Genomic DNA, 14734 nt, shown 5'->3' on the forward strand with positions numbered 1-14734 from the left:
CCTTAGCACTCAGCCCTATTCAGACCCTTTTAAAGGGGTGAAATGGGATTCAATTATTGGTTTCTTTTTGAAGCTGAAGATAAATGTAAACGGGATAGAGATTTAAATTTTTATTTATATATGTTTAAAGAAGTTATTTGTACTCCTTAAGTCAGTTCTATGCATATACAGTACAGGTATTGTCAGGGGTACTTCACTGACATGTCAGCCTGTTAGTTTCACCTCTTCACTGATAAGGGGTAAGGGTCTGGAGATTGGAGCTGAAGAGAAGGTTCTGCTACTTGTGGCTCCCCAGCTGTTGCTTGACTAAAACATCTAATGTCCCTCCACAATGTTCATGGGATCTTGGGATTTTTAGAAGGCTAGAAAGCTACAGGATACAGATGCAGCTAATAAAGACATTTTTTGTTAAATTCTTTAAAAGAAAAAAAAACTTTTTTCCTTTATGGTTTCATCTAGCTGTACATTTGAATTTTGAAAATGAGTTGCTATAAATAAGAATATTTTGAATCACTATTGTGTTATCGTGTACTCTTGGATAAAAAATAAAGTATTATCAGTTTCTGGTGGTTGAATATGCTATTTTAATAAAATACTGAAATGTGATCTGACCCGCTCATTTTTCTAGCAATTGATTTTCGCTCTCACCTTCCGTCAAGTAAAATTTAAGATACAAAGAATTATTTTGTACAATGTTCCTTGTGACATCAGCAAATGGTTTCTATGGGCACTGAACAACCTTAAAGATCATTTGGCTTTGCTCTTCATTTACACAAGGACAGCGGGGGAAAACTGAAGACTTTGTGCTGCGTTACTGGATGTGTAATCTTCCTGCAAATGCTTGAGCTGATATACTGAATGTGTCCTTTAAATAATGGCATATAGAAAATGTAGCTGCAGTGTATTGTTAGATATTAAAAGAATGCACCAAGAAGGCAAGGTCAGTAGGCTACCATTTTCTGATTATTTCAACTCCAAACAGTGATGACATTATTTTTAGACTCAGGTAGAGCCTTCAATTAAAGCAAAATTTTAAGTGGTTGCCATGGATTACTGCTCAACTTCAAATTACGCAGGGTGGCTTTCCATGGTATGAGTATTTTTGTCACCTGCAGAAAAACATAATGTGGGATCCACATACCAGTTCTGACCTTTGGAGGAGCTTTAGGTTAGACAGTGAGGAATCAGTAGGTGTTACTTATCAAACTGTAATAGCCGCCATTCTGTTTCAAGGAGCCCTCAGTATCTACCCTACAGTGGACTACTGTGCGTTTCACCAGGGTATGGACAATGCTCCAGTCCATCTTATAACAATAAATGTGCATTTGGTACAAAACTGGGTACAGACTTTTGTCCATGGTGGTGTTTTATGCTCAATAGGGTTTTCTAGGAGGCCGGCATCCCTGTCAATTGCTATCTTAACCATACCCTAAAACCAGATCTATAATGGTTTGTTTTTTTTAAGTTATGAACCATTTTGATTTAAGGACATATATTACATTTGGGAAGCAGGTATAACATGTTGTTCTTGGTAGTTGCCCATTTTTTTCATAATCAAGGTTTTTTTTTTCTTTATTATCCCTGTAAGATGGCAGTATGGTACATTTTATAATGCAATGCACAATGTAATTTTTTTTTTTGTCACAAAGCCATAGTTGGGAGGAAAAAAATTATCAAGTCTGAATCTAATAATCATCATAGTTGACTCCAGCTCCATGCCTGAAGGTATATGGGTTACGTGGGCCAATAGGAGCATCTTCATCATAGTGATGCTGATGGAAACCTCCATAGTATTCACTGCCTCCACGTCCTTGACTCATCCAGTAAGACAAATCATCTTCATATTTCTGTAAAGTTAAAATACTGTGCTTGTTAGACTTGCAGATCATGCAAGAAACTGGGTCACCTAGAAAATTTAATGAAATGCAATAATGTAATCCATACAGCCCTGCTTCTTGCATTTCTCAATCATCATTACTCAATCATCAATTTATTTTCACCCCATTCATGTGAATGTGCATAGCATTAAACAAGCAGTTTAGTGTAAAAATAAACTGGGTAAATAAATAGGTCGTGCAAAATAAAAAATGTGTCAAATGTAATCTGTATACTGTAGGCTGGAATGGACAGATGTCTAACATAATAGCCAGAACTTCCTGCATTCAGCTCTCTAACCTCTTAGTTAGTAAGTAACTTGTAAGAAGCCATAGAGTACACAACTGATAAGTTTGTTTGCTTGTGATCATGAGCAGGTTAGAGAGCTAAAAGGAGGAAGTAGTGTTCTTGGTATTACGTTAGACACCTGTTCACTGCAGCCTTCATAGATTACATTTGTGGCTAACTTTATTAAAACATTTTTTTTTTCATTTTGCAAAGCCTATCTATTTACCCAGTTTCATTTTTACATTGAACAGTTCCATTAAAGGAGAAGGAAAGTCATTTTGGCATTTTACTGCTAATAGATTTGCCACATTATTGACGTATTTATTATGCTGTGTAAAACTAATTTGCCGAAAAAACTGAGTAAAAAGCTGTGTAAAATAAATGGAAAAGATCGGCATCTGAACGCAGGATATTACGCCGTTATTTTCCATAAGTTCCGGTGGAAGAAAAACCGCGTAAAACAATTATGCCGATTTTACACATAGTTACATAGTTACATAGTTACATAGGGTTGAAAAAAGACCATTGTCCATCAAGTTCAACCCATCCGAGTAAACCCAGCACACAACCTATACTAACCAATCTATACACTCACATACATAAACTATATATATACAACCAGTAATACTAACTGTAGATATTAGTATCACAATAGCCTTGGATATTCTGCTTGTTCAAAAACTCATCCAGGCCCCTCTTAAAGGCATTAACAGAGTCTGCCATTACCACATCACTAGGAAGGGCATTCCACAGCCTCACTGCCCTCACCGTGAAAAACCACCTACGCTGCTTCAAATGGAAGCTCTGTTCCTCTAATCTATAGGGGTGACCTCTGGTGCGCTGATTGTTTTTATGGGAAAAAAGAACATCCCCCAACTGCCTATAATCCCCTCTAATGTACTTGTACAGAGTAATCATGTCCCCTCGCAAGCGCCTCTTTTCCAGAGAAAACAACCCCAACCTCGACAGTCTAACCTCATAGCTTAAATCTTCCATCCCCTTTACCAGTTTAGTTGCACGTCTCTGCACTCTCTCCAGCTCATTAATATCCTTCTTAAGGACTGGAGCCCAAAACTGCACTGCATACTCAAGGTGAGGCCTTACCAGGGTTTTTATGCCATTTTTACACGGCGAAACCTGGCAATGTGTGGCGAATTTTCTCGCCATTTTTTACACCGCATAATAAATATGCCTCCTAGAACGCTATATTTATTCTCCAGAAAGCATTGTCATGCCTGAGTAAGGAGCTCTAGAAGCTTTCTCTGTTTGCTTAAGACAGCTGCTGCCATTTTAAATAGCTTCCTGTTTGCAGCCTAGCAGTTATAGCTCAGATCACACATTCCTAAGGGAGGGGGGAGCAGGAGAGGGGAGAAAACTGTGCCTCTGGTCACTGGTATTTTAGAGGAAATCGGACACCCGAACAACATGGTTACAAAAAAAGGGATAAGAAATCCTGTGTTTCTTCATAAATGAATTTGGTGCATCCCTAGTGATTATATTCACTGTGGGTGAACCCCCAACCCAGTAAATATGACTTTTCACCTTATATTTTCAATGCCTTGTTATTTATGGTTTTTTTTGGTTATATGGTGACATCTTCACATATTTTTCCCAGCAATCTCCAAACATTTATACCACTTACTTGTTCATCAAAACCCATGTAGAGGAATTGTTGGTACCACTGCTGCACTTCAGGTCGAGTCCTATCCCAAAGTTGGCGCTTTGGCCGCTTTAGAGAATTCAAGAACTCATTAGCTTTGTTTTCTTTCACGGACACAATGGTTTTGGATGGCTCCCCGGCTGCAACAAACCAAAGAAAAAAGTTAACAAAAAGGATTAAAGTGGTTTGAGTTCAAAAACATTTTTCTAATCTCCTGGTCAAGGAGGTGTTGACCAGTTAATTTGTTGGTCATCTAGACTAGATTCCTCCAATGAAAAGATAAATGTTGCATATAATTATAATCAGCACTCGACAACAGTAGGTGGCACTTGGTTTTATTATGAAATCATGTCAATTTCACCAGATCTTTAATCGTCTATAACAGTGCTGTCCAACTGGCGGCCCGCGGGCCGCATACGACCCGCGACCCCCCTCTGTGCGGCCCCCCACCTGGCTGGCTGCTTTGATGGCTTACTCTTGTGTAAGCTTTAAATGGTATCAGTACTGTGATTAACTGGCCCCCTGCATGGTTCTCACCTCAGGTTCAGGCTGTAATCCCTCTGTATTGTTTAAAAATGTAATCCCCTGTGTTGTTCACCCCCTGCAGTGTTCACACCTCAGGCTCAGGCTGTAATCACCCACATTGTTCCCGTGTTCACACCTCAGGAGCAGTAGAAACCCACAAATAATCCCTGCACTCTACAAAAAGAACATATACTGAGGTGCTACTGCTATTAAAAAGTTTTTTAATATATAGTTATTGTGCAGACTGTAGGAGCAGTGCCAGCATTGTGTCACTGTATACTGCCAGTATGGCACACACAGGCAGGGTAGGGAAGGCAGAGTATGGCACACACAGGCAGAGTATGGCACACACAGGCCATGTTTGGCACAAACCAGCCAAGAATGGCACACACAGTGAAAGTATGGCACACGCAGGCAGGGTAGGGAAGGCAGAGTATGGCACACACAGGCAGGGTAGGGAAGGCAGAGTATGACACACACAGGCAGGGTAGGGAAGGCAGAGTATGGCACACACAGGCAGGGTAGGGCAGGCAGAGTATGGCACACACAGGCAGGGTAGGGAAGGCAGAGTATGGCACACACAGGCAGGGTAGGGCAGGCAGAGTATGGCACACACAGGCCAAGTATGGCACACACAGGCCAAGTATGGCACAAACCAGCCAAGAATGGCACACACAGTGAAAGTATGGCATGCAGGCAGGGTAGGGCAGGCAGAGTATGGCACACACAGGCAGGGTAGGGAAGGCAGAGTATGGCACACAAAAAAGCAGGGTAGGGCAGGCAGAGTATGGCACACACACAGGCAGGGTAGGGCAGGCAGAGTATGGCAGGTTTTTGCTGTACTACAACCATTAATATGGGTATGGTCATGTGATAACATGGGTGTGGTTTCAAGTGGGTGCAGTTTCAAAAAGGGGAGTGGTCAAAACTGGCTTCCATTATCGGCCCTCCACCACGTAGGTCGGAAAAATTCCGGCCCTCGGTACAACAGAAGTTGGACAGAACTGGTCTCTAAGAATAATTGTGTTTGCAGATGGCAAAAAAAAGTAAGCAGCCCTAATAAATTAAATTTAGTGTTGATAAATAGGTCATGCACCTGGGATGTTAGAATATGCAAGCCACCTATACCCTTAATGGGACTGTGCTAGTCATATCGATAATGGAGAAGGACCTTGGAGTTATTGCAGAAAACCAAAAGGGTTTGAGCTGCATTAAAAGCGGCATAGATTCATGGGAGCGCTGGTAAGGCCCCATCTAGAATATTCCCTGCAGTTTTGGTCTTCAATTCTCAAATGGGATATTAATGAATTAAAGTGGGTCCAGAGAAGGGCAACTAAGTTGGCATGGAAAGTTTGTTAATACAGGAGGTGCCATCTTGAAGTTTCCCACCTAAAGCAAAATAGAGAGGCTTCAATTGTTTTTTGGGGGCGGTTTTTGTGTTACGCTGGATGAACTAGCTGGACATGTGTCTTTTTTAGCCTATAGTAGTGCTTTCATGATGAAGACTGCACTGGTTGGGTTTTCCAGCAGATCTGCAAGGGGTCGCTGAGTGATCTGACCATTCGGCTGAGAACTAGTGAACGATGGGTATAAACAAGCAACTCGACATTCTGAATGATCTTGAGAACATTTCACCACCTTGGTTCACCTAAATGGTAGAGAATTCCTGGTGTATTTTAAATCTTTAAGGGTAGTATAGTCACCATAATCTAATAACAATGGTTCCGTTACACTTTTTTACACGTTATTTGAAACTTCCCAAGGTGTGAAAGTATGAACGAGTTACATATCTGTTATAATTTATTGTTATTTAATTTAGCTAATAATAAATGAGGGTGGTGTCCACAATAGGCCATCATTTCTATTGTGCCTGTGCCTCACAGCCACATGTTGGAATGCCAAATGTAGATGATACACATTAGGTGGTGCCAAGGGTACAGGCACAATAGAAAAGAATAGGCTGTAAGCTCAAGCTTTCTCATGCAATGGAACAAATCTAAAACACCTGTGTATAAGAGCCATTATGTAGGGAGAGGTGTATTATTAATACAGATGTGTCTAAACTGAAGCAGTGAGTAATAAACCAACCTTCTCTCTTCTGTAGCATCAGCCGAAGTTTGTTTCCATTTGTACTGCCTATAACACAAATAGGAGATGAATCAAAGGTTTGGATTTCTTTCAGGTAGACATAAAGCTAACTATAATAATAAATGTTAAGAGACAATAGGACGGCTGTCCATTCCACATAGAGCTTACAAAGTTTTTTGCAACAGTTCCCATGGAATTGTCCATGTGTGCCTTGTTATTATGTTAAAAATATGCTTGTGACCTTATCTTCATTTAAAACTATACCCCCCAGAATAAATACTTAGACAGTTGATATCATATTAAGTGGACTATTAGACAATGTTACCAAACTGGGATATGCATATTAGTAAATATTGCCCTTTTTATATGGATGATCCCAGGGGCAGCCCTTTATACTTAATATGGCAATACTTATATACAAGAGAAGTATCTCTTACATACAATCAGATAATACAAATGTCAGTGACACAACAATGACCAGCTGCCTTTACAGTGGCTTGCAAAAGTATTCGGCCCCCTTGAACTTTTCCACATTTTGTCACATTACAGCCACAAACATGAATCAATTTTATTGGAATTCCACGTGAAAGACCAATACAAAGTGGTGTACACGTGAGAAGTGGAACGAAAATCATACATGATTCCAAACATTTTTTACAAATAAATAACTGCAAAGTGGGGTGTGCGTAATTATTCAGCCCCCTGAGTCAATACTTTGTAGAACCACCTTTTGCTGCAATTACAGCTGCCAGTCTTTTAGGGTATGTCTCTACCAGCTTTGCACATCTAGAGACTGAAATCCTTGCCCATTCTCCTTTGCAAAACAGCTCCAGCTCAGTCAGATTAGATGGACAGCGTTTGTGAACAGCAGTTTTCAGATCTTGCCACAGATTCTCGATTGGATTTAGATCTGGACTTTGACTGGGCCATTCTAACACATGGATATGTTTTGTTTTATACCATTCCATTGTTGCCCTGGCTTTATGTTTAGGGTCATTGTCCTGCTGGAAGTTGAACCTCCGCCCCAGTCTCAAGTCTTTTGCAGACTCCAAGAGGTTTTCTTCCAAGATTGCCCTGTATTTGGCTCCATCCATCTTCCCATCAACTCTGACCAGCTTCCCTGTCCCTGCTGAAGAGAAGCACCCCCAGAGCATGATTCTGCCACCACCATATTTGACAGTGGGGATGGTGTGTTCAGAGTCATGTGCAGTGTTAGTTTTCCGCCACACATAGCGTTTTGCATTTTGGCCAAAAAGTTCCATTTTGGTCTCATCTGACCAGAGCACCTTCTTCCACATGTTTGCTGTGTCCCCCACATGGCTTGTGGCAAACTGCAAACGGGACTTCTTATGGTTTTCTGTTCAATGGCTTTCTTCTTGCCACTCTTCCATAAAGGCCAACTTTGTGCAGTGCACGACTAATAGTTGTCCTATGGACAGATTCCCCCACCTGAGCTGTAGATCTCTGCAGCTCCCCCAGAGTCACCATGGGCCTCTTGGCTGCATTTCTGATCAGCGCTCTCCTTGTTCGGCCTGTGAGTTTAGGTGTACGGCCTTGTCTTGGTAGGTTTACAGTTGTTCCATACTCCTTCCATTTCTGAATGATCGGTGGAACAGTGCTCCGTGGGATGTTCAAGGCTTTGGAAATCTTTTTGTAGCCTAAGCCTGCTTTAAATTTCTCAATAACTTTATCCCTGACCTGTCTGGTGTGTTCTTTGGACTTCATGGTGTTGTTGCTCCCAATATTCTCTTAGACAACCTCTGAGGCCGTCACAGAGCAGCTGTATTTGTACTGACATTAGATTACACACAGGTGCACTCTATTTAGTCATTAGCACTCATCAGGCAATGTCTATGGGCAACTGACTGCACTCAGACCAAAGGGGGCTGAATAATTACGCACACCCCACTTTGCAGTTATTTATTTGTAAAAAATGTTTGGAATCATGTATGATTTTCGTTCCACTTCTCACGTGTACCCCACTTTGTATTGGTCTTTCACGTGGAATTCCAATAAAATTGATTCATGTTTGTGGCTGTAATGTGACAAAATGTGGAAAAGTTGCAAGCCACTGTAAATGCCCATCATGTAGCACTGCAAAATCATAAAGCAATTCAGGTAGATATGTACTACAGTCAGATCTGTATCTTGTGTATCTACATTAACTTGCTATTAACCATTAAAATTTAACTAGTAAATGGAGTTGCATTTAAAAAAAATCATGTAAATAGATTTGTTTTGATCATCTGTAGTTATCAAACAAGATGACCATTTTCTGCCCATTTTTATCATGCCTTTTAGAATTGATCAGCTTGTTAGTGATAGGTTTAACCCACTGCACTAATTAATACCAACTTATACAGTGGGTGATTAGATAACCTAAATAATCTTACTGTGAGTGGCAATTGATGAATGTGAGCAAATAACAACCTGCTGGCAAAGTACATAAATAATTTATGTTTCTTACATTTTCCATAAGTAATACACATTTGTTATTGTTTCCTATTGCATGGTAAGCCAAAGGAATGGAATGCTTTGTACTTACCTGGACATAAGAATATGACAAGAAGGAAAAGCAGAACCATCATAGTGAGGCCACAACGTCTGAGAGAGAACGATGGCACATGACTGCCTTTGTCACCGCGCAGAGCCATTTTCTTTCCCCTTATCCTTCCAAGAGAGTATCTGCAGCATGGGATTCATACACAGAGAAAACTTGTTCATATTTTATGGCAAAAGTGTGTGACGTACTTGGGAGTTATGGGGTGGCCCTGTACTGAATAACCTTTTCAGGTTTATGTCAAGCAAAATAATTTCTAAGAGCAGCCTTTATATCCAATATGGCTGGTAAACATGGCACGCTGGAGAAAGTGCATAACTTACTCTGGTTTGTTTCTCTTGGAATCATGTGAGATGGTTCATTTATATGCCAGCCTTGATACTGCCAAGTGGTGTGTGTACTGAGCATCAGCAAGGATGTTTTTGCATAAGGCAGATAACAGAATGTTGTGTTTGTTTCTTAGTTGCAAAGTATGTGAGATGCTCCTCATATGTAGGAGTGTTTGCCTTCACTAATTTTGTTTTTCAAATTTATCATGAAAAAGTGAGGTCCTATAATATTAACTAAACTGCATCATGTGCCTGTTTTTTTAAATGCTTGGTGCAAATTTAAAGGTAGCGTGCATCTAAATCTGCTTTGCCAGGCATTGTAAATTCCCAGCCCTCAAATCAGATGTGTGGGCAACTCTGTGCAGATGAAGCACATGTCCTACTTGCAGCTAGAGAGAATATGTTCTAAAAGTCTAAAAGACTTCGCTTCCAGGGCTCAGAGAGCAGGCTCAATCGGAGGAACAGTTTAGTAAAAAAAATAGACTTTTTTTATTTTTTAGGGGGCATTATTCGCGCGTTTTTCGAGTCAAGCACAACTTTTCCGAAATTTATTATGCAACAAAACTGTGACAATTCCAAATCCAAAATTACAATAAAACCTGTTGAGATCACGTAGAAGTCAATGGCAGATGTCCCTTTTACAAGTGGAAGATTTAGGTTTTTGTGACACTTATGGCGACAATATGAAAAAGTTGCAGTTATCATGCGGAAAAGCTGAAAAAGTTGCTGTTTTTGTGCTTTTTTTAATGACTTTTTTTCGTGCTTTTTCAGTTTAAATCTTTTCTTAAATAACTGCCATTCGTGGAAATTAGTTTTTTTGTGGTTTCAAACAAATATAAATCTGAAAAAGATGAGTTTTAGTAAATACCCATTTAGACTATTTGACTATGTTTAATGTTTTTTTCATTCTATGCCATTCATGAGGAAGGCAACACTAGGACCAGTCGGACTACTATGCTAACCTCAAGTTGTATTTGTCTTGTGGTTCAGTTTAAACCCAAGAAACACCCACAGCTCACTGCAGTGCATCACTAAATATAATGATCATCTCCTGAACTGGTGTCTTATCCAGGATGACATTGCCTATAGTATTTCTCAGCCAGATTGAGTTTTCCATATGTACTGAAGAAAAACCGTCAGTCATAGGTAAACAATGCCCAATATCATTAATGTAAATGTTACATTTTCTGGTAGAAATGAATGCAGGTATTGGAAACCATTTATCCAAAATGCTCCGAATTGATAGATTCCATTTCAATCAAATAATTTACATTTTTTTTTAAGACTACCATTCTAAAATGAATTTTAATATGATTTTCTTTTTCTTTGTAATAATAAACAGTACATTGTGCTTGATGTTAATATATCATACATCCTTATTTGAGGCATAACAAAATTATTGGGTTTATGTCATGTTTAAATGATTTTTTTGGCAGATATAAGGTATGGAGATCCAAATAACAGAAAGACCCCTTATGTGCAAAACCCCAAGCATTCTGGACAACAGGTCCCATACCTGTACCAAATATCATCATTACTTATGTATATAATACCAACAAAAATAAATAATAACAGGTTACAGAATGAAACAAGAATATTACATGACCCACATATATCAGTTACTACAGACATTTGTTCAAATTATAGTAGAATATAAATGCAGGTTAGTGTGACTTAACCCTTCAGCCTTCAGAGCATTCAGCTAAATGTAGAGATCCATCTGTGCCTTTGTTTCTATATTTGGCCCTGGATGGAAGATTCAATCAGCAAGACATTCTGATACAATTACCATTTGTAATTAATTGATTTTTTGATTTCCTTCTTTAAGAGATTGATAAGAATGATCATTTTGGCACGTACCAGATGTTGCTACAAAATCCATTGAAGGCATTACACACATATGGTACAAAATAATTGGAGTAGTGTAGTACTGGAGGTTTCCTGATAATTTATCTCTCTGTCTCATCTCTCTAATGAAAGTCTCTGAATGATTGCTCCAGTTTAAATATGCACATAATATACATCATGTACTAGTGAAAAAAATATGGTGACATTTCTTTTTTGTTTTCTTTGCTTCATTTTGCTTTTTGGTAATTACATCACTATAGGGAACATTTACTAAAAATATAATTTTTTTGTCTTTAGAAACTCACATAAAGTTGTGAGAGTATTTTGATTAAAACAAATCTGATCAATGAGTGTGTTTATTAATATTGACAATCATTTGTGAGTTGATTGTACAAGAATGTCAATAATTAATGTATTTCTCAAAAAAGTTGTTGACAGTTTCCCGAAAATTTCGAGAATATTGCCGGAAATTCTTGAAAAAATTAAGAATTTTAAACAGATGTTCATTTCCTTGAATCATTACTTTTTTCCAAACAGGAAACTGTTCTATTCTATTTCTTACATAGGACTCAATGGCTTCTTAGCAGCTTAAACCTGGGGGGAGATTTACTAATCCACGAACGGGCCGAAGGTGTCCGAATGCGTTTTTTCATAATGATCGGTATTTTTGCGACTTTTTTGATGCCGTCGCAACTTTTGCGTATGTCCCACAATTTTTTCGTCGCCACCGCGACTTTTTCATACATTTTCTGCAACTTTTTTGTCGCCGTCGCGAAAAAATCGGATTGGTTTTTCCGCCGTTTACTATCGATCAATACGAAAAAATCGAGTTGACGACGAAATAGTCATGTAAAATACGATAAAGTTGCGACGGAGATGAAAAAGTCGCGACAAATACGAAAAATCGCAACAGTGACGAAAAAGTCGCAAAATTTTCGTTTCCAATACGATTTTTTCCCTTTCGGATTCGTGGATTAGTAAATCTGCCCCCTAGTGTGCTCAACTAGTGTGCAAAAATCTAATTAACTAAGAAAAAGAGAAGCCACGCTCCCCTATCTTAATTAACAATTCTCCCCTGTGACCACTGAGGGTGTAGTTGAACTATAGCAATGAAAAAGCATAGACAACTCTCTTTCTGTGGTTACACTTAAAATATATTTATATATTTTATATATTTAATATATAAAAGATCCACTTTTTAAAATGAAACTTTTATAATACATATTAATTGTAACGACAGAAAGAAGGTTGCCAATGCTTTATCATTAAGGAAAGAAAAATCTACACCATTCTTACCTCTCTTGCATAGCATTTGGATACCTGCTTAAGGGGGTCATCGCTCAACCAGAGTATCTGTTTTAATTAATTTCACTACAATACGATGTAGCTTAATGCATGTACAGAAAGTCTACTACTTCAGTCATACAATACAGAACTTGTTTGTGTGTTTTTAAGAGAGAACAATGTGCATGGTTTTTAACAGGTCTGTAGGCAAACTTGGACTGTGTTTGGTCAACTCATGTTAAAGGGGACCTTCAGCTTCCAAACCAAAATTTCTTAAAGAGCCCCACAGAACACAAAACCCCCTAATATAATTATTACTGTAATTGGTTCCTTTAAAAAGTAGGAATAAATACCATTTTTATATGAAATCAAGCTCCAAAACACTTCTCTTTCACCATCATTTGAAATCCTGGCAGGGGTGAAGGGACTAAAACACTTATGTTACAAATTGTAACAACTTCTCCACAGCTTACAGACAGCATGCAGGAACTGCTTAACCCACAATGCATTGCACTGTGATGTTACTTTCCTTATTCTCATCATGTGTGCATGGAATTGTGGGATTGGGAGGATGCAGGCTGAGGACAATCGACTACTATTTCATTTTATTTAAGTGTCAAGGTATTCAGCCGGATCAGCAGCTAAACAGGGGGCCAGGCTAAGGTAACTGTTTCAAAACATATTATTATATTAAAAAAATCACGAAAAGGCTGCATATTTATTAATTGACATATATTTCTGTTTTCTTTTCAAAACGCTTTAGTTGTGTTTGGGTGGAGTTCCCCTTAAAAATCACTTTTCTGCAAGAGATAAATTCTCCAACCTGCCAGCACCATGTTATGTCATTAAATACAGGAGCCAGGACAGTTTATTACACTTTATAGTATTGATATGAGTACGGTAAACCTTTAAAGCATTGCTAATGCTATCTGCCCTTGTCTCTGCTAGGATGCCATTATAGTTGCTGCCTAGAGATGTATTATTATCAGTCAGGTTTTTGGTAAAATCTAACAAAATATTTGCATTTTTTTTTCAATTTCCCCTTCTTCTTCATATAAATAAATCACTCATTTTTTTACATCTTTCACTGCTTGGTCAGCTACATTTACAGAATGTCCCATAATGATGGGCTGTGGGAAACTGCAACTACCCACAGTGTCAGTCAGGCCAAGAGCATCAAACACATCTTGCACTACACATTCTGTTAGATAACATCAATGCATGGGTTGCTTTGCAATATCCAAGCTGCTTCTACATGCAATTAAAAACTTGATTACTATTGATAATAATGGTAGTCTTAACAAATGACTGGACTGCTTTTTTGGGAGCGAAAAACAAGAGACCCACCTCTTCCTGCACACAATCACTTTTTTAAAACATAATTGTATTATTATTATTACTATTTTGTTCCAAACTGTCTGTTTTTACTATTGCATATAATTTTTAGGCACTGATTTCTAAATGAATTGGACCAATTCTGTGTCAACTCATGGGAAGTAAAACCAAATCTGTGTTGTACCAGTAACCAGCCATCAGCACACAGCTATAGCAATTAGTATCCCCCATAGTAGCTTATCATTGGGTCATCCCAGTAGGAAATGGGCTTCTTTAGATCAAACCATGATTGCTTTTTCACAACAGGACAGATTCGGCATACTTATCAAACTGAGGGAAGAACAGCAAAGAATCATACTCACTCTCACTATCTATATTGGAGATGCAACAAACTCAGTTTTCCACAATGTGCTTCCCTGTACCTCACAGTTGAAATGATAACGTGGTTGTTTCAGGAGAAAATATTTTTACACAAGTAAGCTGAGGATTCAGAAAACTAGATGGTAATATATAAATATATGCATATCCCTATGCAATAAATGGAATTGTAGTTATATGAGGGCAATACATGCAGTAAAACTGGATTGTTAGAAGAAATGGTAGAAATACTGAAATTCAAGAGACAATTTTCCCCTTGGAAGGATGCAGAGATCAATTCATTGATAAGTATAAGGAAAAGTATTTACTCAGCTATACTCCTCTTCTGTCTCACCGCTGATAAACAGAATGGTGTATATGTATATAAATCTATAGTTGTCTTCTTAAAGGAATCAACTTCACATACAAAAACCTCATGTAAACATCTCTTTACAGTACCTTAGAAATAAGAACTTGCTTCCCCAGTGCTTGTCAATACAAAGGTTTCTTTTGCTCCTCTGCCCGACAAGGTGACCCTTATATAAGCAGCGCTTCAGGACGTAGCACCGTGTAGACAAGGACCCA

At 38.6% G+C, this 14734-nt stretch overlaps 1 protein-coding gene across 1 annotated transcript; it reads right to left on the minus strand.

The window, feature by feature from the left end:
• Window positions 1-564: 564 nt before the first annotated feature.
• Window positions 565-14734, minus strand: ecrg4 (ECRG4 augurin precursor). The gene is given in 5 exon segments (NM_001015782.1): window positions 565-1847; window positions 3806-3963; window positions 6437-6484; window positions 8982-9121; window positions 14609-14734. Coding segments are annotated over 4 exon segments (477 nt in total). The 5' UTR covers window positions 9091-9121; window positions 14609-14734; the 3' UTR covers window positions 565-1685.

The sequence above is a fragment of the Xenopus tropicalis genome, chromosome 2 (assembly GCF_000004195.4).
Source record: "Xenopus tropicalis strain Nigerian chromosome 2, UCB_Xtro_10.0, whole genome shotgun sequence".
Taxonomy (NCBI): domain Eukaryota; kingdom Metazoa; phylum Chordata; class Amphibia; order Anura; family Pipidae; genus Xenopus; species Xenopus tropicalis.